The sequence below is a fragment of the Chrysochloris asiatica genome, unplaced genomic scaffold (assembly GCF_000296735.1).
Source record: "Chrysochloris asiatica unplaced genomic scaffold, ChrAsi1.0 scaffold00047, whole genome shotgun sequence".
NCBI lineage: Eukaryota > Metazoa > Chordata > Mammalia > Afrosoricida > Chrysochloridae > Chrysochloris > Chrysochloris asiatica.
In genome coordinates, this window is record NW_006408565.1 from 10,771,409 (window position 1) to 10,794,402 (window position 22,994).

A 22,994-nucleotide genomic window follows, 5' to 3' on the forward strand; every position below is an offset into this window, starting at 1 on the left:
ATAGGACCTTAGGTGGAATCCTGAGTCCCATCCACAACCTTGTGAGATGAGACATTCCCACTAGAAAGGACAAGCAGACTGGAATAGCTACAGTGACAGATGATGCATCTTCATGATGAACCTGACCTATACTCAGAGCGGTAGTTACTCTAAATACAACAGAGAGAGAAAGAGTCTTCAAATTAAGCTTCAATGCTATCCACTCTGTACACAGGGTAGATAGGAACAGGCAACTTAGACACTGGCTATCTAAAATGAGGGGGCACTAAGTGACTGGCTTACAAGGTTTCAAGAGGGAGTTTAGTTTAAGAGTATGGGGGGAAAGAAAGTGTCCCCACTGAATAGCTGTCATCTTGTCTAGATGGGTCTGGTGAAAAGATATGGGGATAAGATTTGTAAGATTCAATAGTGAATAACTGTTATCATGACTAATCGTGACTGTCACAATTGTAAAGGTAGAAGTTTTGTAACAAATAAAGGGGAGTGGTTAATCTTACAGTCCAGAAACAGAGGATCCTAGGACCATCAAGAGAGGAACGTACAAGCAGAATGCGGGACCTTATCCAGAGAAGCAGCAGTGCTAGAGATGGAGAAAGAGATGGGGGCATGGAGAGGGCGAGCGGCTGAGGACTATAGATTCCTGGACTAAGAAGAGAGGGACTAAGAACTGGTGGCCAGGAGCAGACTTGCAGAATGTGCCCTTTGGAGATGTAAATTATTATATATGCCTGAGTGGGGTTTTTTGTTTGTGTGTTTTTTAAAAAGCTAAAGTGAATAGAGAGCAACACTGTTAACTGATGGTACATGGAGGGGATTATAATCAATGTAATGTAACAAGGTATATGACCTGTTGAATGTAAACCTGATGATATGCCCTGTAAACTTTCACTCAATCCACAATTAAAAACCTTAAAAAAAAAATAAGAACATTGGGGAAATGTGGCTATCTATAGGAATAGGAAGACAGAAGCATGAATGCACTTGAATTATGCTGCTGGGAAAGAATATTGACTATACCAAGGACTGCCAGAAGGACAAACAAATCTGTGTTGAAAGAAGTACAGCCAGAATACTCCTTAGAAGAGAGGACGATGAAATTTCATCTCACATACTCTGGACGTGTTATCAAGCGCAGCAGTCCATGGAGAAGGACATCATGCTTGCTAAAGTAGAGGGTCAGTTAAAAGAGGAAGAGCCTTAATACCATGGACTGATACAGTGGCTACAACAATGGGCTCAAACATAGCAATAAAGGCGAGGGTGGTGCAGCACTGGGCAGTGTTTCATTCTGTTGTACGTGGGGTCGCTGTGAGTCAAAACCAACTAAACAATACCTAACAATAACAATAATGAAATAATTGATTGAGCCAAAGAACCTCAAAGGATGAAACGTTGATGAGGTTTGATAGGGAGGGATTCTTTCAATGAGGAGATTAGGCTGTTATCAATTTACCAGGACAACGTGACTCAGTGTGCACCCTGCACCTCATGTGACGTGTTCAGAATGTCCTCCCACCCCCACTCCACACACATACATAATGGAAGATAGATCTAATTAAGACTTTAGAGTAACTTGTAACACGCCACAAGGAAAATTTAAATGATGCCACAAGGCAGTAAACAGAAAAATTCAGAATGGGCACATTACAGAGATTAACTGATCTCTACAACTACTCAGTGGTATTTTAAAAAGGGGGGTCTTACATGGCATGCACATTTAACAAAACTCTCAAACTATGATCTGTATATTTCACTGTATGTAAAAGTCACCTCCATTTTTTTTTTTTTTTTTTACAGCGACTTCAGGGATATAATAAATGAATGAGATGTGTGGCCTTCCAGGGGTCCTGATTCTACTAAACAAATTATAAAGGTATTTTTGAGACAATAGAGGAAATGTGGCTACAGACTGAATACTGTGTCATTGTTCATTTTGTTAGCTGTAAAGAAGGAAAGTGTTTACCTTTTTTAGAGTTGTGGAAATGTGGAAATAGGAGAAAGATGGTATGAGGCCTGAAACATGCTTTAAAATGCTTCAGTTATGAGCACTTACGGGGCAAGTTTCATCTGCAATTTCCTTTCATTGCATCAGCAAAACAATATGTATTTATATATAGAGAGAGAGACAGAGATATTGCAAATGTGGCAGACTGTTTAGATTTGATGAACCCAGAAAATAATTGGTTTTCATTGTACAGTTCTTTTAACTGTTCTGTGGGTTTGAACTTTTTTCTCAACAAAAAGCTGGGGAAAATACTTCATCCAGCAACAAGAAAAAATGAGGGAGGGGGGAGTGAAGCAAGTGTAGTAAAAATCTCAACAATGTTTAAATCGGAGTGATGGTAGCATATGGGGGTCCATTATACTATTCCTTATGGTTTTGTAGATGATTAAGCATTTCTATAATATTTTTTTCGAGAGAGACCTACATGGCAATAGTCTAGTCTTATTTCTTCCCTATCGTGGTGTTTGCCATAAGCCTGCATATTTTCCCAGGCACCAGGCCTCACTACACACTCACAAGCACCCTGTGAGGTGGCAGCTCTTGTTATTGTGAGTTTGCAGATGAGATGTCTCAGAGAGGTGAAGCGGTTTGCCCACCCTCATACAGGTAAGTGCAGAGAAGCCAGGATTTGGATGCAAGCAGTCATTCTAGAACCTGCTTTCTTTCATTTTTAATTGCGATAAAAATGTACACGACAAAACATACATCAATGCCACAATTTCCACAAGTATCATTCAGTAACACTGATTATATTCTTCAAGTTGTGCCCCATTCTTGCAATCCTTTTCCAAATTACTGTACCGCCATTAAACATAAACGCAGTGCCAGAACTCCCCATTTCCCTCTCCCTTACAATCCTAGTAATGTTTGGTTTCTATCCTTTGCTTATTTTATATAAATGAGATCACACAGTATTTTTGGAACTAATTTCCTCAGCATGATGTTTTCAAGGTCCATCCATGTTGTGACCTGCATCAGGACAGAACCTGCATTCTTACCCCCCACGTTGTCTGACTAGAAGCACCCTAAAATATCTCCTTATATAGAGAGAAACTCACCCTAACTTGACTGTTTGAGGCTTTAAGGTCCTGTAAAAGACAGTTCTACCTCCTTTCAGCTTTGCTGGAAGGCTGTCCAGCACTTACTTGTCATATATAATACAGGTTGGACCTAAGCCTGGACCTAAGCCTCTTGTGCAGCACCTGCTGTCTCCAGCAGCTCACCCTCCTGCATCACTTCCTTTGTCCTATCAGCAAAACCCACAGCCAAGTTCCTCTCTAAAGCCCCACAGTGACCCTGGCATTCCCTGGCTCTAAAACCACCACTGCTCCTGCCACCTAAATCCCTCTGCCTGGCACGCTGGCTCCCTCCTTCCTTGGCTGTGTGACCTTAGGTAGGTGACCTCATATTCTCTGAGCTTCAGTCTTCTTACCTATAAAGTTGGGCCAATCACAGCATTACTTCACAGAGGTGTTATGAAAATGAAATGAGATAATGCAGAACTTAGAATGGTGCTTGGCACGTAGTTGATATAATAAATTGTCTTTTCTGTAATTTGGCCTCACCCACTCCTTTTCCTTCCTTCCATCTTTTCTCCCTCTTACCCTTCTTCTTTCCTTATTTTTCTACCCATTCCTTTTATTCATCCACCTACACACTCACATGCTTCAGCGGCTCACTCATCCACTGCTCCACCACCTTATCGTTAGCCCCCATTTGGCTGGGGACTTCTGCTGCTGACATGAGCCCACGGTTCTTACAGTCTGTTGATGGTATGATCCTTGGCAGTATCCCCCTGGCTCTCAGTCCTGGCCCCAAACTTACCCCCTGTGAGTGTAGATACTCCACAGTCTTGCTGATAGTGTGTAGGACAAAGCTGGCTTCTCGCTCTGAGAAGAACTTTTGCCGCAGGATTTTGTCCAGCAGCTCCCCACCCCGCATCAGCTCGGTCACCAAGTACACATGTTTGCCATCATCATACACCTGCGGGAGACTTCATGGTCAGACTCCACTCCCTCAGAGTACCAGCAGAGTGACCCTACCCAGGATGTTGGGACCTTTGGTACATGTTGTGCTTTAGTGGCCCTGCTAGGGCTTTCCTCTTTGAGCTTCTGTCCTCTCTGGGCGTGGGGATACTGGCATTGACAATGGCCCCCCAAAAGGGCAGGAAAGCTCTCAGAGATTTACCCAAATCTAGGCTGGAGGCTCCTTTGGGGTAAGGTCAGACCAGAGGGAATAAGGGTCCTCCTTTGCTTCACATAACTCTAGAAGGAGGGTCGGCGATTCAAGGAATGCCCTGAGACAAAGTCCTAGATGACTGACTGCCCCAGTCCTCACCCCAGACTCAAGGACCTGCACTCACATCTTTCAGAGTGATGATGTTGGGATGCTGCCCGTACCGCAGAAGAATCTCAATCTCTTCCGAAGGGTCCCGCTTGCTCTTGTCAATGACCTGAGGTAAGGGAGTGCACATGGCAGTGACAGGACAGATTCCAAAGTTCCTTCCTGCCATGAAATGTAGGGCTCAGGGGCCTGAGCTGCACACTGGTTCACCCATCCCCAGAGCCCTGGGCCCCAGCCCTCCCCAAAAAGGACCTCACTATACTGGCTCCACCATCAGCCCCACCCAAACAACACATGGTTGGGAGGCCCACCTTGACAGCATACTCCATATTGGTGGCCTTGTGCACACAGCGCTTACACACGGAGTAGGAGCCCACACCAATTGTCTCCTTTACCACGTAGCCGTCACTAAAAACCAGATTCTTTCCGTGGAGTTGCTGTAGGAGACCAAGAGTTGAGGTTGACACCTGCTTTACAATACCAAGGGTCATCTCCCAGCACCCAGGATCTTGGCACAATGGACATGGCACCAGGCAAGAGTCAGGAGGCCTGAGGTGGAGCATTAGCTGTGTGACTTGGGGCAAGAACCTGTCCCGCTCTGAGCCTGTCCCACTCTGAGCCTGTTTTCTACTATATATGCTGGGCAGACTTCCAGCAGCCAGGGCTACAGTCTGTGGTCAAGGGGTGGGGCCACAACACATGCACTGGAAGGTTTGTGGTTCGGAGCCTGGGCAGACCTGGATGTGACGTAGCAGCCAAGTCGGGTCCTACTTCTGGTACTTACTGTGGCCCTAGCTGAGCTTCTTCCTCCTTCTAGGGTGCCCCAGCCTACCTCATAGGGTGTTCGCAGAGCTCTGAGGCATTAAAATAGCAAATGTATATGGTGCTTAGTGTGTGCCACACTATTCTAAGCACATTTCACAGGTGAACACACTTCTCTGCCTGCCTTGGACAGCGCTAGCTTAGGTCTGCTGTCCCTGCAGCCATCTGGTTTAGTATCTGGCCTAGACAAAGACAGTCCACCCAGTTTAAGAGAATAAACTATATAGTCACCTTAACATTAGACATATTAATTCCTGCAATCCTCACAACAACCCTATGGGGAAAGGCTCTATTATTATCCCCATTTTACAGATGAGTAAATTGAGGCACCGAGAGAGTGGCTCATCCAGAGTCCCTTACCTTGTAAACTCTGAACCCTTTCAACTCTCGATTTTCCATGGAAACGGAGACAAGTGGGGAATAAGTGTGAGGTGACATAAGGCACCACTTCAGGGCTCTGCCCCACCACCTGAGGTCTCCTGGCATTTACCCAGGCCCTGTGGTCATCCAGTCTTCAGTACCTCTGTCTTACAGACATGGAACAGCCTCAGAGAGGATGGAGGACCTGTACAGAGCCTGTGTCCTCGGCTGTTCTAGCTTGTGGTTTCTAAATGGAAGAGGACCACTGAGCAGCCATCCCCCATCCCCCCTCACCTGTACCACCGAGTGCAGCGGTGCCTGTGTGGCCCGAGCCTTGCTGTCATCCTCCATCAGGCCGGTGGCCACGAAGCTGAAGCCTCGGAAGAGCTGATGAGCACCAGCACTAGGGGGGATGCCTGGGGAGTCTGCGGGGGTGGGAGAGGGACAGAAGCCTGAGGCATGTGGTGGGACCCTCCTGAGCAAGCTGTACAATGTGTGTTGACACCAGCCCAGTCCCGACACACTAGAACATGACAGACGTCCACAGCTGGCCTCTAGCCCAGGTCCAGACACTTGATCTCTTGCTGGTGCCTCCGCCCAGGCCTCCTCATCTCAGGCACACTGTCCCTTCAGGCTCTTCTCTGGGCCGCAGGCAAAGTGATGGTCCCAGGCACAAATCTGACCACATTGCCACCCTGCCTGCACCTTCAAATGCTCCCCTCTGCCCTCAGGGTAAAGTCCAACTCCTTGGTCTAGCAACTGAGGTTCTTGTGATCTGGCTGCTGCTAACCTCTTAGCATCCTCTCCCCCAACCCCACAGCTCAGCCACAAAGAACTTCTCAGTTCCTTAAAGGAAGGGGTCTCTGAGCCACTGCACATGCTGTTCCCTCTAACTAGGTCATCCACTTCCTGTCCATCTCCCAAGGCTCAGCACATACATTCTGTCCTCTGAGAAGCTTTGCCTGATGCTGCTACTCTGACCCCTCACCCCCCTGGAGCTGCCCTGGTCCCACTGCCCAGCAGTTGTTCTCATGTCTCTTCCCTCCACTGCAGCCAGGGCTGGAGGAAAGCAGGGACTGGGTCTGTCTTGTTCACCATCATTCTCCACACCCTGACACACAGGAATGACCCAGTACAGATTTTTCAGACAAATGAATGAAGATGAGACAGACTGTTTGAGAAGTGCCGAGCTCCCTGTTCACCAGGAATGTGCAAAACACAGTGAAAAAGCACAAGCAACCCCTCTGCCACAACCTGCCCCTCCCAGAACTAACGTCAATAAGATGCTAAAAAAGTGAGGATTCACCAAGTTCTTTTCCAGAAGCCTCCTCACTGGATTCTTGTGGCAACCCCAGGAAATGAATGGTTGTGCCCATGTTCCAGATGGCACGCTGAGGCCCAGCATCTAGGGCAGCTAAAGCCAATTCCTACACTCGCCCCTGACCTGTTGAACACTGTCACCCAGCTCTCCAGATTACCAGACTGTCCCCATCATGGAGTTTTGCTGTGTCCAATTCTTTAGCCCTGACGTGAGTGTGAGCCTGATGTGTCTGTTCTTCCCAGGGGGCTGAAAAATGCCCAGGGCAGGGGTCCTGACATTTCTATTGTACCCTCACCCACCCACTCACCCCCACTCCCTCACTCAGACACAAAGAGGGCCACACAGTATCAGAGTGGGAAAGTCTGGCAAAGTAACACCAGGACAAAGAGTTAAGAGTCCCACGGGGCCAGACACTCACCCTGCCTGCCCACACACCTGGTGTGGGTCTCTGACCAGCTCTGGACTCCCTGTGCCCTCCTGTACTGGCCCAAGACAGACAAACCCGGATAAGGAACGCACCCCTGGGCGTACGGGATGTGAACTCTGTGTCAAAGTAGAAGGTGTCATCGGGTTGAGCCACAGCAGGCTTGAAGGGTGGCTTGATCTCTCGACGGTACAGCTTCTGTAAGGCAGGGCAGGTGCTCAGGCCACCTCAGGCACCCTCCCCACAACAGAAGGAGGAAGCAAGTCTTGAGTGTAGGCTGCAATGCCCAGCAGACAGGGGCACATACCTCAAGTCATTCTATCATTTTCTGCTTCAGCATTCAAAGCCCTAGTTAATAGAGGATACCTCCCGCCACCCTTCACTGAAGCCCTGGCCAGGGCCCTGGGGTGGACGGATTCACTCACATTCCAATCAATGGTGGAGTAGAAGACGTGCCGTTTGATTTCCTCTGCCCCATCAGGGCCGGAGCCTGCAAGAGTCCAAATGAGGGGCCTGCCCATGGACAGCCTCCCAAATACCACCCTGCCTGTTGAGTGACCTCATAGTGGGCTGGAGCAGGGAAGGATTTAGTTCTGTCCTAAATCCACTCAGCCGTTGCCCCAAGAACTGTTGCCTACTCAGCATTTTCAACAATCAGGAACCTCTAATGATCAAGTTCCTATGTGCTAATAGGAGAAGAAAAGCCCAGAGACAGGCAATTTGCCAAAGGCAACACAGTTAGGACCCCCACACCTCGCCCAGCCCAGGCCTCATCACTGTTCTTCTCCCACTGCCCCTTCAACCATGAGAAGGGTTGTCCCTCCTTTTGACCTCAAGGGCCTACACTTTTTTTGTTGTTGTTAAGTGATATAAATTCGGTTCAGACTCATAGCGACCCTGTATAGGGTTTCCAAGGAGCAGCTGGTGAGCTTGAACTGCAGATCTTGCAGTTCAAACTGACCTTGAGGTCAAGTGCTTCTCCTATAGTGCCACACCAGGCCTTACAAATCTGGTCATGATCCAGGTGAACCCAGGAGTCATGTAAGCCAGCAGGTATTGAACACCTCTTACATGTCAAGCATGCCCATGCGGTTTCATTGAATCAACATAGTCCTGTGAGCTAGCTTGGGAACTGCATCTCCAATGGAAACACAGACGTGTGGGCTCAGGGAGATGAAGTCACTGGCCTTAAATGGCATTAATTCGTACACTCAAATAAATGAGTTATTAAATAGCATTGAGTCATTTGACAAATATTTATGGATGGTCTACTGTGTATCAGGAGTCCTGGTGTGGCACTGTGGATTAATGCGTCAGACTGCAAAGCCGTTTTAACTGCAAGGTCAATGGTTCAAGCTCACCAGCTGCTGCTTGGAAACCCTATACAGGGTTGCTATGGGTCAGAATTGACTCGACGGCACTTAACAATATAACAACTGTGTGTCAATCAGTGAGACCTGACCCAGGGCTGGAACTGGGCCCTGAGCCTCCTGACTCCTGAGCTCACTTCATTTCTCTTGCACTAGCAGCCTTGGCAGAGAAGCTATGTAGGGGCCTCTGTCCTCATCCCCAGGGGCAGTGAGCATGACTCAGTTCCTGCCTTCCCCTACACACAGGTCACCACCACCCCCATCTCCACACATGGAGCCAGAAAGCAGGGTGGCCTGCGGCATTGTCTACCCACACAAAGGACAACGGCCCCTTTCAGCCCCAGATGTGGCCCCGTGGCCAAGGCTACAGCTGTACCCTGCTCCCCACCACCACGTCACCTCCCGAGCGGGGTACTTACCAAGCCGGTTGGCAGGATTCCGTTTGAACAGGGCCCGCAGGAGGCTCTGGGCTTCTGTGCTCAGAAACTGGGGCATGCCTAGCTTCGCCCTGAAACAGCCCCAGGGTCTCATGAGGACTGAGCCCCGCCCCAGAGGCCCCATCTCCCTCCTGTCACTCAGTCCAGGTCTAGTCTCAGTTCAGCCCAGACAAGCCATCCATTAACTCACCTCCCAAAGGCTTCTGGGCTCCCCTCCACCAGCCTGGTGGATGCATAGGGGGCCTAGGAAGCATGGTGCTAGCCTAGGGGAGGGGACCTAAGGTATTACTTTATTCAAACTGGGGTGGGAGGGAGACCCTAAAGTGCCAAGAAAGAGCTGGTGCTTACTTCAAGATCAGTGTCATTGTCTCCTTCCGGTCCTTCCCCTGGAAGGGCAGGGAGCCCGTCAGCATCTCAAACTGTGGAGGACAAGAGTCTATTCAGGTTCCAGTCCCTGTCTCCCACACCCCCAGCCTCCTGCCCCAGTGGTATGCCCTAGGCCACTCGGCTCCATTCCCAGGACTCTTGCTGGCCTATTCAAGCTCACCCAGAGCAAAAACAAAACTGTGTTTGATCTTCAGGAGAGCACTGAGGGCCCAGGTTGGGGAAAGGACCCATCTCAGGTTAGGGGTGTACCCGGTGGAACCAAACCTGGGGTTCTTCCAAGGAAGCAAACTGCAGCTATGTTGAGAGTGAGCCCAGCTTGGGTATCAGAGAAGTGAGCACCTTAAAGATTACCAACTCCCTCACTGTATAGCTGGGTAAACTGAGGCCAGCAGTTGGGCTGGATCCTTCCCCTGTCTGGGTACTCACCATCAACACACCATAGGACCACCAGTCTGCACTGTGGGTGTGGCCCTGACGGTTGACGACCTCAGGGGCCATGTACTCCACTGTCCCGCAGAAGGAGTAGGCCTTTTTCTCGTGGTCAATGGCCTCCTTGCTTAGGCCAAAGTCTGTGTCAAGGAAGGCAAGAGGACACACTTTCACTGCTTCCCTCTCTGCCAACCACTACACCCAACCCCCTACAGACATCACCCCAAGCCACTCAGAGAAGAGAGGAGACTTGACCAAGGTCACAGTCAGCAAAGCAGGGAGCTGGGATCAAACCCAGGGCTTTCCAAGTCTGGGGCTGGGACTTGTGAGCACTTCCCAGTGCCTGGTGCACCCTCTTGGGAGGAATGAGAGCCCCCTCTGCATGCAGCCCTCCCTCCAGGTCCCAAGGAGGCAGGCACCCTTCACTCACCAGTTAGTTTGATGTGGCCCTCCTCATCCAGAAGGATGCTGTAGGAAAGAGATGGGAATCAGGGACCACAGCTGTGGTCCCCAATGGGTTCTCGTGACACCACGCGGCTGTGGGAGCCATGGACTCTGGGCTGGCCCAGAGAAGGTGCCCCACCCAGTTCTGTCTGATGAAAGAGTGGCTGGAGAGGGGGTGAGGGACTAGATAATCACGAGTGCTGCCACCAAGTGCCAGGGAGGTGTGTCACCTATCTTTTTCTCTTTCACATAGAAAAAGCTAGCAACTATTTTATTATTATTTTTCTATATTGTATATGTAAAAGTCCACGGCACATTTTCAACATATAATATTACCTACCTTTTTTGCTAATCCTTAAAACAACCGTATGAACTATTGGTCTCTTCATGTGCAGAGGGAAGAAGAGTGATGAAAACTGAAGATGCTGGGAATCAACTAGTCCAATGGACCGATGGAGCAGGTGGACATCAGTCACCTCGACTCTGAGACCAGAACTAGATGGTGCCTGACTACCACTATCAACTGCTCTGAAAAGAATCATATTAGAAGGTCCCAGATAGAGTGAGAGAGAATGTGGAACAAAACTCAAAATTATTTAAAAGAAAAAAAGATTGGGCTTACTAGTCAGGAGACTGGAGGAATCTAAGAGACTATGGCCCTCAACCACTCTTCCTTCAGGTCTGGAACAGAACTCACTCACCCTCATGGCCCAATTTTCAGCCAAGTAGTAGATAGGTATATAAGGAGACAACAACATTAGCTGATCATTTAAGATTTAAGGAGCAACATTTACCTCAGGACAGAGTTGAGAAGGGAATGAAAAGGAAGACTGAATGGAAACAGGAACCACAGGGAGGGAGTGGGATAACTGTTGTTGCCTGGAGAGGATTGCAATCATTGAGATGAAACAAAGTGTGTGATTTGGTGAATGTAAAAGTAATGATCTTATCTGTAAACCGTCACTCAATTCGCAATAAAAAGCTTAAAAATACAACTGTCTGAGCTAGGTATTATTACGGCCCCATGTTAATCACAAGGAAGGGACCTAAGGTGGAGGGAGGCTAAGTAACTCCTCATGTCATAGAGCTTAGTAGGTGCTGAAGGATTCTACTTCAGATCTGCTAAATCTAAGACCAGGAGCCCTGGTGGTGCTGTAGGATAAAGCACTGGACTACTAACCACGGCAGTTCAAACCCACCAGCTGCTCTACCGGAGAAAGATGAGAGACTGTATGCGCCCATAAAGATTTAGAGCCTTGGAAACCCTCTTCAATGTTGCTATGAGTGGGAACAGACTCAATGGCAGTGGGTTTGGGTTAACTCTAAAGCCAGCTCTCATTCCACTTTACCAAGCTTTCATCCGAGGATATTCAGATGTTAAGAAAAACTCTAGAGAAGCTCAAATTGAACCAAAGAAATGAGCTTTAATATTAGCATTTCACACATCACACTGGATTAGCAGAAAAAGGCACGTACCACACCTGTCTGGATGGTGTCTGCAGCACTAGCTACAATGAAGTCACACACCTGCAAGGTGAACTTGCTTCCACCACCCAATTCCATCCACCCACTCATGAGACAGACCATCAGAGTGGCCCTGTACTAGAAGAGGCCCCCACAGAGTCTGTCTCTGCACTCCCTAGGGAGGCTGGTGTAAGGTTACGGCTTCACTCACTTCTCAGGCTTGAGGTCTCTGTAGATAATGCCCAGACTATGCAAGTGGTCGAGGCCCAAAGCCAACTCAGCCAGGTAGAACTTCACATCCTCCTCTGTGAACATGACCTGTAACAGGCGGGAGGAAGCTTCAGCAGTGGTACTGGGCAGTCCAGTTGCTTCCTAGTCCTGAGGGTCCACTTTGGTGAAGACGCTTAGGGAGCCCAATGCTCTATCTCCTCCTTTTTATACCTCATTTTGAAGTATGAAATAACTAATACACAAGTTACTCATTGTGCGATTGTTTAGTAATAGTCCACAGGTATCAATATTTCACAGGTTCTGCAGTAGCAGACTCAAATAAACTGTCTCTCTCCCACATAATGGAGTGTTACACAACCAAGTCCTGGTGTGGCTCTGTAGAATAGGTGCTGGACTGCTAACCAGAAGATCAGTGGTTCCAACCCACCAGCTGCTTCTCAGAAACTCTACAGAGGGTTGCTACAGGTTGGCATTTCACAAGAGCACCACAACCCTAAACTAGAACAAGGGCTTTCTCTTTGTTCTGCTCTAGAACACTCTCCAAGATACACTGTCAAACAGAAAAAACAAGGTTCAGAACAGTACACAGAATCACTCTTCTTGAGAGTCGGGATTCAGAACATATATCAGATTTGTTTGTATTTGCCAAAGAAACATGGAAGCTTTATTTGCCAATTGAACTGTTTGCCTATGGGGAAGCTGACAGGGCTGGGGTAGGAACAAGACTTCTCAATAAATATTTGTCTTTTGAATTAAGTGTCCTACCTTCTCAAGCATTAAAATAAAATTTAAAAAAAAATTTTTTTTTTTTTTTAAAAGGTTGGCTCTCTTTAAAGTTTGAGTTGTATTAACGGGCCCATTTTTGTTTAGTTCATACCATTTTTATTAGTTTAAAAGCCTTTTGATAAACAAGTGGGACAAGAATATTAGTTTTGAGTTTTCTGGGTGAATTTAGGGTTTTCCCTCAGCCAGCCCAGGGCAGCCCTGGGAAAACAGGCGGAGAGATAAGAGCCCCCTTAATCCCCAAAGTCAGGGCAACATCAGAATCTATGGTCTGACCCTCCAGAGTCCATCTTGGGGGAATGCTCAGAGGTTCTGTCAGGGTTATGTCCCACAGAGGTGATATTTCCAGGATGAGGGGCTGCTAGGCAGGCCTGGGTGGTCCCAGGTCCAGCCATACTGTTTGGCAGGGTCCTGGGATGGGAGACCACATTTTCCTCCCAGCTCTATCCTCAGGTCCTCTGTCAGTGGGATGTTGGCTCACCTCTTTAGAGAGCCGTGTGAAGAGGTCTCCACCACGCAGGAAGTCCAGAATGAGATAGAGCTTGCCCTCGGTCTGAAAGGCTGGGAGAGGGGAAAAGGCAAAGGTAGAAGCAGCCATGCCCCAGAACCTACTTCCTCTTCCCTCTTGCCCTGCCTGGTGGGAGGAGGCACAAGATACAAGGAAGGCAGCTGCCAGAGGCACAGGTGAAGGCTGGTGAGAGGGTAGGTAGGGTCTGCAGTCTCACCGTAATGCAGCTTCACTACAAATGGATGGTTGACATCAGCCAGGATGTCTCTCTCCATCTTGGTCCGGACACGATCACGCACTGGTCAGAGGGGCAAACAGGTGATACTAGAATACTCCCAAGAGTCCAGTCATCCAACAGTCACTCCCCAGGCCTTGGCTGAGAAGGGTCCTCTTTTCTACCTGTTCCTCCAGGGTTGAGTTCCTGTAGCTCCCTCACCCAGGGCTTTGAGGACACCCAATCTTCATGTTTTGTTCTTCCTTCTCAATCTGTTTCTGGCTCCTCATCCTACTTTCTGCCTGAAGTCCTCATGCAGGGCCAAGGGATGGGTCTTTGATTCCCTGCTCATCTCTCTAGTCCTCTCCCACCATGACCCATATCAAGTGCCATTCGATCCAGCTGGTCTGAGCAACTTAGTTACCATTTATTTAACTTTTGCAGAATCCCAAGCCTTTGCCTCTATAGCTCCTCCTGGGATGCTTGACCCACCCGCTTCTTCATCTAACATAACAATCCCCAAATTCCAGTCTATAAACTACACAAGCTACCTGGGGAATTAGAGTGAAATGCAGATTCCCTGGGCCTAAAGTTTTAATTCATGGGTCTGGGTACATGAACTGTACATGGGTACAACACATTATTTTAAGAACAAAGTCCCCAGGCAATTCTGATCCCCAGTAGGTTGGGGACCATTAAATGTGTCTCCTTCTTGGACTCAGTTCAGGCCTCACCTCCTCCAGGAAGCCTTTCTTAACTTCCCAAGCTGGGTCAGGGCCTCTGTACCGCCCACTTTGTAGCACTTTTACCCTCTATTCTCATTTTTATTTCCTCCTGGGGTTGTCTCTTCCAACCACCATTTCCCCAAAACGCCTTGAGCTTTCCTGCCTCTGTACTTCTGCTTGGGCTGGTTCTCCTCTCAGCTCAGGTGGAGCCCATCTGCTACCATTTTCTGTCTTGTTGTTATTGTTAGGTGCCATTAAGTCATTACCAACTCGTAGTGACCCTATGCACAGCAGAACGAAACACTGCCCGATCCTGGGCCCATGGCTTAAATGACTATTTCTTGGTTGTCCCTATGACTTATGAGCCTTCCTTCTTTGGGGTGCAGCCCACCCTCCTGTAGGCCACCCACTCTCCCAGCCCCTGGGATAAGCAGTCGGGTGTCGTAGAAATGACTATGTCCACCAGGATCTGTTTAGACTTTCCTGGTCCAGCCTGGGAGACCTTTCTCAAGCAAGACCAAGTCTTTTCATCTTTGTCCTCCCCATTCCTACACTAGGCTGGCCCAGGGGCACCCAGCTACCATCAACCCCAGACAGCCCTTCATGGGCCACATGAACCATAACATCCCTTAATACCTGCTACTGCCCGCACGTCACCTGGTCTGTGTCCCCAATGGTTTCCAAGCCAATCAAAGGGCTGACATCCAGCCCAAGCACTCTACTGACCATTGTCACAGTCCTGTAAATCCTCAGGATGCCAGACCTTGGCTCCTGCTCCATCCTAACCTCTGTGCCATTCATCTTCCTGACCCTGCCTTGACCTCTCCTTCTCCTCTTCTTTCATGCCCTTTTCCATCCTGAACAATGAGACCAGAGAGCTTTCTCCCCAACTTGGCATCATAAAGCAAGTTTACTGACAGAACACCTCTGCCAAACCAGACTGATGCCTCATATTTGAGGGTCCTACCACCACCACAAACACTACTTTCACCCCACTGCCTTCTTCTAGACATTTATCTTTAACTGAAGTCATTGGCACTTGGCTTCAGGAGTGACAGTGGGGATGAAGTGGAGGGGTAAGGCTAATGCCCTGGTCTTTTTTTCTGAGCAGACCCTGTCTTCCCTATCAGGTGAGGCAGCATTGAGAACAGGCCAATTTCTCCTCCCTGAGACTAGGCGCTCCTGAGAATAGCGTTACCTCCCCCATCAGACTCAAGGCCCTTGAGGACTAGGTTGTCTTCATAACTCTGTGCTCACATGGGGAGCTGGTCCCACTCACCTTTCAGTGTCGCCTTCTTCAACACCTTCATGGCATAGAGATGTCCACTATCAGGCCGAGTGACCTTCCGCACCAAGAAGACCTGGGAAAGCAGTGGGGGGAAAGCCCTTCAACCCTTGCCCCCTGATCCTTTGAGCCTCAAGGTGGCCCCTCACCCCTCTGATCCCTTAAGTGACTCCTCACATGTTGGGCCCTGAGGTGACCCTCACAACCCACCTCTGACATCATCAAAGCTTCCCTCCCAGCTGTAGGCTTAGAACTCACTTTGCCAAAAGATCCCTGGCCCAAAACCTTGAGGAGCTCAAAATGGGATGGGTCAGCTTTCTCAGAGCCAGCCTTGACGTGGTGCGTGATGGAGATCTCCTTGAGAATGCCCTCATCCTGGTGGAGAGACAGTCTGTGGGCATGGTGGATGCTACCTGGGGCAATAGGGGATCTGCCCCCCAAGTCCAAGCCCATTTTCACCAGATTTCAGCAGACAGGACACCATAGGTCCAACCAGGTAGCTACACTAACAGGGCCAGCCTCTGGTTTATCAACATAAAAAGGACCTCAAAAGCCAGGAAGCATTCCTGCTGCTCTGGCCTAGGATGACCAGGCATGGACAGGAGGAAGTCCTCCAAACCACCCCCAACCCCTGCCCCCGGCTCTGGTGGAAGCCCACAGGCAGGTCTCAGGCCCTCCTGGTGGGGCTCCCCTCCCCCTGCTGCAAAGGTTTTTGGTTTTGCCACAATAGGAAGTAGGGTTTATTCTTGTACAGGGGAGGTAGGGCGGAGCCTTTGTTGCTGATCAAGATGGGAAAAGGGCGATCTGTCTTGCCAATAGGACAAGGCTGAGGTACATAGAGACCCAAGAGTTATCTGGGGCTCCCCTACCAGTAAGCACTAGCTTGGGAAGGTTGGGAGTTAAGGCCAAGTTCAATGCCTTTCTTCTCAAACTTCCTTCATGAGATACTCCTGGCTCTCCTAGGATCCCTCTGCCCTCTCTCCAGCCCACCAGCATTGCCTTAGATCCCTGAAGTGCCTCCTCACTTCCCCAGGAAGCAACTCGGGACAGGCGCCAGTCATCCACCATGGCCAGGTCTGGGCCAGGGAAGTCTACAGCCAACTTAGGCCAAACTGACTGCCCAAGCATCTGCTCTCAGGGTCACAGCCAAGACAGGGCTGCACATCCAGGCACACTCACCGAGTCCCGCCGGGGGCCAGAGCCAGGGCCCGGGGCAGGCATGGAGGTCTGGCTGATCCTGGGCCGCTGCTTCCTGGACAGCCAGGGGAGCAGGGCCCAAAGCCGCAGACGGGGCAGCTTGGGATCCTGCTCCATCCACCCGGCAGAGCCGGGGCACCATGGCAAGAGCAGGCAGTGTCCGGGGCTGCCACAAAGGTGGCCGGGCCCAAGGCGGATGTGCAGGGTGAAGACGGGGGCTGGGCCCAGCCCAGGACGCCAATCACTCAGGGCCTGTGGTTTCCCTGCTCCAAGCCTACACTCTCACCACGTTCCCTTCCTCTCTTCCCCCTCCCCAATGACTGAGGGCTGTCTCTGGCCCTCCCCCTAGCCTCCCTGTGGGGCCTGCAAAGGGAAAGCCCCATGCCAACCCAGCTGCTGAAGAGTAGATAGGTGCCCATCAGGCAGAGGTGGAGATAGGCACTCATCAGGTAGAGATGGAGACAGGAACTCAACAGCAGAGGCACAAGGAAGCAGATAAAGGGAGACACCCAACAGGCAAAGGCAGGCACCCGGGAGGTAGAGACAGATAAAGACAAGCAGAGCAGGAGGGAACACATACCAACAGGCAGAGATAGACCAGGACATGTACCCAACAGGCAGAGACAGGTGGAGACTCATATTCAACAGGAGGAGGCAGGGAGAAACCCACAGCCAACAGGTGAAGGCAAAAGGGGCATGTACAGAGGCAGATGGGGACACATATCCAACAGGTGGAGACAGATAGGAACAAGAACCCAAAAAAGGGAGATGGATAGGGACTCATACCCAACAGGCAGAGGCAGATGGGGACTTGTATCTAACAGGCAGAAACAGATGTAGACACGTACCTAATAGGCAAAGGCAAATGGGGACATACAAGGGACATTCAAAACATTTGTGGAACAACGGAATTTTTCCATGAACCTTCTGAAGTCCCCTTGTATGCCCAACAGGCAGAGAAAGCAGAGTTCCTGAATCCAACAGGCAGAGACAAAAGGGGACACAAGCCTAATAGGCAGATACACATGGGAACATGTAGCCAGCAGGTGAAAATAGGTGGAGACAGAGACAGAAACCAAAAGGTAGAGCAGAAGAGTAGCAGAGACAATCAGTGAGATCCAAGTAGATGGACTGAATGACAGATGTCCAGAGCGGATAGAATCTGAAAGCCAGCAGTAGATCAGGCCTCACCAGGTAAGGTGAGACCCTGGGTTGGAGAGAAAAGTCTGGCTTCTTGTTGGTCTGCCTGGGGTAGGGAAGGGGGAGGAGCTATACTGCAAAGCCCAGAACTCAGAAGTGCAGCTTCATAGCAGATCCATCCCTGAGGTCTCCTTTTTTCTCCAATTTTCTTCCCACACCAGGGCCTGAGGATGTCTAGGCCTAAGAGTGGGCTGAAAGGCCAGATCCTGAGTGTCATCTGTTGACTTTGACTCCAAACATCCCCAAAGCCACATCTCCATTCTGAAAATAAGAGACTGAGGCCCAGAGAACAGTTAACTCATCCGGGCTCAAAACAAACCAGGCACCAGAGTCAATTTGAACCTAAGACCTTCCCCTGGCTAACTGCCCAACCTTGAGTGCCAGGAAAGGGTAGGCAGGTAAATCAGCCAGAGCCACTTCCTGCCCACCGCATCCCACCCCCACCTTCATCCCTATGGTCAGCCTGGGGACTTCCCACTCCAGGCCTTGACCAGTCCCATGTTCAGAGAGCTCTCCCTGACAGATGGGGAGTGGGTGTAGCAGCCACAGAAACATGCGGGTTAACTGGGACCTTGAATATAACCCCTTGGAGAAATAGGCAGAAAGCCTGGTTCAGAGAGGGGTAGGGGTGGGCCAAAGAAACAGCAATCCCTGCCTACTCACCCCATTCTGAGATCTGAGCCTCCACAAATGTCAGTCTGCCTCTGACTGAGCACACTCCCTTGGGACAGAGGCAGTCACCCGGAAACCCCAGGGGGCAGAGCCCCCCCCATACTCCATATTCATTCCTTGCCCAGCGTTATAGTGACAAACATCGTTGGAGGCAGGTCACCTCTCTGCTCACCTTTCTGGGACAGGGGATTGAGTCTCCCTCCACCCTGGGGAAGTCTGCTGGGGTCTGCATAGTGGGGTTCAAGCTGGTGGCCAGAGGGCCCTGTTACTCCCCTTACTTCTGCTTTTTCAGCCCAGAAGGCAGGGTCCCTGGCCCCCCTCCTTCTCACTTCCCCCTCTGCAGGGAGGAGGGACAAAAGATGGGTCAGGCTCCATGCCGAGAAAGGGACACTGTAGATCCAAGTCCAATGCTCCAAGGAAGACTCAGAGATATATCCCTTCTGTCTCCCCTGACCCTAAGAAGGGTGAGACAGGAACAAAGACAGAAATGAGCAGGGACACAGTGAACATCCCAGCATCTACCAAAAGGGGGTGGGGGTCCTAAAAGAAAGGGATCAGAAGTCAGCAAAGCTACAGCCTCGAACTATCTAGTTGAGAACTTAAGTTGGTCCAACTCCCTTTCCATAGCAACCCTCCCATGGCTAGGCCTACCCAAGACACCAGCCCACAGAGTAAGCACCACAGCCAGCCCTGCCCCTACTCAAAGACCCCATACTCCAAGTCCTATCCTGAAGAAATCACCAGGATGGACCATGGGACAGAAGTCCCTAAACAAGGACCCTGGCTGCCCAATGAACAGCCCAAAAGAGAGGACTAGATGGAGAAGCAGATGGCCAAAGAGTAGAGGTTGACCAAGCCACACCCTTTCTACATGACCCCACCTCTCATACCAACACACCCACAGGAACTGACATGCATACACACTCAGGCCCATGGTCGGAAACTATTTCCACAGACAATTTCTATGTGAAATCCACGCCCCCATGTACACACACACTTCCCCTTCCTGGCCCTCAAGGCCTAAGAGGGGTGGTGCCCTGCCAGGGGTTGTAAAAAAAATGTCCCCCCTCACTGATTCTTCTGATTGCTACGCAGACTCCTCAGGCAGGGGCTTAGAGCCCAGGGCAGCCTCGGGAACCCTAGAGCAAGCTGGTCCAGCATAACCCCTCCCCTGACCTGCCCCGAGAAGCGGAGGAAGAGCTTCTATGGCCAGCGGTGTACAAGAATGAGCAAGAGGAAGGAAACAGTCTCAGAACTGCCTTCACAGAGGGGTGTTTGGAGGGGCTATGCAGCTTCTGGTGACAGGAGGTGAGGACAGTCACCAGCCCATATCTTGGTCCCTACCCCTCTCTCCTCCCATACACACTTCCTCTTTTCTTTACTTCCTTCCATGTAGCAGCTGGAAGAGACAGCCAAAGTCCCCCAGGCTCATCCCTGGTCCTCAAGGCCTCTTTTTGGGGCCTCCATCTGCCAGCTCAACACCACCTGCTTGCCCCTGGTATTAATGGACACCTCTTCCCCAACTGGCAGCATTTGTGTGCCTTCCCAGGTATTACCCCCATTGGTGGCACAGACTAAAAGAGTTGCAAACATTTCTGGAGATGCTGGGTATTGTTGGTGCTGTCAGGTGCCATCGAGTTGGTACCAACTCATAGCGACCCTATGCACAAAAGAACGAACACTGCCCAGTTCTGCACCAACCTCACAATCACTGCTACATTTGAGCCCATGGCTGCTGCCAAGTGCCAATCCATCTCGTTGGGCGTCTTCTTTTTCGATGACCTCCACTTTACCAAACAGATATCCTTCTTCATGGACTGGTCCCTCCAGACAAGATGTTCATGTATGAAACACAAAGTCTGGCCATCCTGACTTCCAGGGAGCATTCGGGCTGTATTTCTTCCAGCACAGATTGATTTGCTTTTTTTGGCAGTCCGTGGTACTTTTAATATTCTCCTACAACACCATAGCTCAAATGCATCAATTCTACAGTCTTCCTTATTCACTGTCCAACTATTGCATGCATGAGGTTATTGAAAATACTTTGGCTTATATTGCTGTTGTTATGTGCCGTGGACTTGGTTTCGACTCATAGCAACCTTGTACAAGGTTTCCGAGGCTGTACATTTTTACAGGAGCAGAAAGCCTCATCTTTCTCCCATGGAACAGCTGGTAGTTTCGAACTGCTGACCGTGAGATGAGCAGCCTGATTCATAACCACTATGCTACCAGAGCTCCTTAGAGAGATGCAAATCAAAACAACGAGATATCATCTCACACCAGCAATAACAGCAAAGTTAAAAAATGCAGAGGACAATAAATGCTGGTGAGGATGCGGAGAGACTGGGACCCTCCTACATTGCTGGTGGGAATGCAAAATGGTACAACCACTCTGGAAAACAGTATGGCACTTCCTCAGAAAGTTGGAAATAGAAATACCATATAACCCAGCAATTCCTCTACTTGGTATATAGCCACAAGAAATATGAGCCATAACAATAGTACATATATGCACACCAATGTTCATAGTAGCACTATTCATAACAGCAAAAAGATGGAGATAACCTAAGTGCTCATCAATGGAAGAATGGATAAACAAACTTTGGTACATACACATAATGGAATATTATTCTACCTTGAAGAATAACAAGGAAGTTGTAAGTCACCACATAACATGGATGAACCTTGAGGACATTAAGCTGAGTGAATTTAGTCAGTCACAAAAGGACAAATATTGCATAAGACCATTATTATAAAAGCTTAAGAAGAGATACCCATATTAAAAAGGGAAAAAAATTCTTTGTTGGTTACCAGTGGGGGTGGGGGGCTTAGGGGAGGTAGAGGGAGGCAACAGTAGAGCAGTGTAGGGGAGAGACACATCATAGTTCGTATGTTGGGGAGGGCAACACACAAGAAGAGGGAGGGATGGAAGAACAGGGTAGATAGGGGAATACTGAGAGAAGTTTGCATGGGCTGAATGGGACAGAGGTAAACAGTGATGCATGCTCAATCCTGAAACAATAGGGCTCTGTGATACAAGAATAGAGGCATAGTCTGAATAGGGGAAATAATATTAAGATGACTGACTGTTTTATGAATATTGGTTTCCATTGCCTACTATTATAAAATAGACACTTGAATGGGATAGAAAGGAATGTCAGGAAACATGATTACAAAAAGCTTCTAAACCTGTCTTCAGCCTATAACTAACTGGAATACCTCAAAGGGGTTCTAGAACTTGCCCAGTGAAATAGGCCTCTTACAGAGCGTTTGCAATGTATAGGACGTTAGGTGGAATCCTAAGCCCCATCCAGAACCTTCTGAGGTGGGACATTCCCACTAGCAAGATCAAGCAGACCAACCTGGAACAGCTAGAGTGATAGAAGATACATCTTCAAAGAAAGATCATTAGGAAAAACCCAAAACAGAAATGGCAGTATGACTGGCTACTACAAGAATAGGCAAGTTGAGAACAAACAAGATGGCGGTTCAGGTGGAAGTGCAGTAAGGAGCTCTGTCAGCAACAACACAGAATACCCAACCAAGCAGGCTCAGGGGATGGTCCCAGAACGCTGAACCACATATAAAGGAATATTTAGAGGGTTGGAAGGCTTACAGCTAGGGGAATTTGTAGCAGAAGCAAAAAATCCATTGCTTTCTAATTCAAGACACTCAGCTGCTCCAGGAGTCACCATCTTGGGTGAGACCAAGCAGGGGAAGGATCAGAGAAGCCACGGACACCTGACAGAACCGGAGAGATAAAAGGTGTGGACATTCTTTTCTTTTGGTAGCTGTTCATTGGTCCCTTGCTGTTTGTGTACATCCATTCTGGTGACTATAGGGGTGCCTGAGCTAGTGGACACCCCAGCCCCACCCTCGGAGGGTTCTACTATGCATGTGCACAGATCTCCCAAAATTTAAAGAGACAGTTTCCACTTAAAACCAAACGGCCACAGCTGGCCCTGAACTGTTTATAACTAGAAAAAAAGGCCTGTACAGGGATTGTGGAATGGAACAGGTAGACAAAAAAGGAAGTAGGCTAAGTTATATCAAAACGACCCACAGTGGCATCTTGAAATTTCTCAAGAAGAAGAGTGAAAAGGGAAGCCCATTCCCTGAAGCTCCCTGGAGGCAATCAGAAAGCATAAAAAATACCAAAATACACACCCATTTAAGTATTAAGGCCACAGATAACCCCTGAATATGCCCAAAAACCAGAAGCAGATTACCATATCTGCACATGTCCAGAAACGAGATAAAGTGACTGAGGCAAATGAGCTGGAAGTAGACCTACACTACATACTGGAAGATGGGCTTTGGAAATGCCTGAGAAGGAATTCAGAAAAATGATTACAAAATGTATCAAAACACTA

The 22,994-nt window shown here is 49.2% G+C and overlaps 1 protein-coding gene across 4 annotated transcripts in view; it reads right to left on the reverse strand.

The window, feature by feature from the left end:
• RPS6KA1 (ribosomal protein S6 kinase, 90kDa, polypeptide 1) overlaps window positions 1–22,994 on the reverse strand; it is a 58,676-nt gene that overhangs the window by 11,408 nt on the left and 24,274 nt on the right. Inside the window, exons 1-16 of one of the 4 annotated variants that reach the window (XM_006862255.1) lie at window positions 16,732–16,909; window positions 15,811–15,927; window positions 15,547–15,628; window positions 13,546–13,626; window positions 13,302–13,381; window positions 12,018–12,124; window positions 10,329–10,366; window positions 9,896–10,038; window positions 9,431–9,501; window positions 9,065–9,153; window positions 7,701–7,765; window positions 7,371–7,473; window positions 5,825–5,955; window positions 4,660–4,785; window positions 4,368–4,457; window positions 3,830–3,988 (exon numbers count right to left, since the gene is read on the reverse strand). In XM_006862255.1, coding sequence (XP_006862317.1) covers window positions 3,830–3,988; window positions 4,368–4,457; window positions 4,660–4,785; window positions 5,825–5,955; window positions 7,371–7,473; window positions 7,701–7,765; window positions 9,065–9,153; window positions 9,431–9,501; window positions 9,896–10,038; window positions 10,329–10,366; window positions 12,018–12,124; window positions 13,302–13,381; window positions 13,546–13,626; window positions 15,547–15,628; window positions 15,811–15,927; window positions 16,732–16,866 — 1,617 coding nt within the window. In that variant the 5' untranslated portion in view covers window positions 16,867–16,909. Of the gene's footprint in view, window positions 1–3,829; window positions 3,989–4,367; window positions 4,458–4,659; window positions 4,786–5,824; window positions 5,956–7,370; window positions 7,474–7,700; window positions 7,766–9,064; window positions 9,154–9,430; window positions 9,502–9,895; window positions 10,039–10,328; window positions 10,367–12,017; window positions 12,125–13,301; window positions 13,382–13,545; window positions 13,627–15,546; window positions 15,629–15,810; window positions 15,928–16,731; window positions 16,910–18,793; window positions 18,854–22,994 lie in introns of those variants that run through there. The other 3 variants (XM_006862257.1, XM_006862256.1, XM_006862258.1) reach the window with 3 other exon arrangements.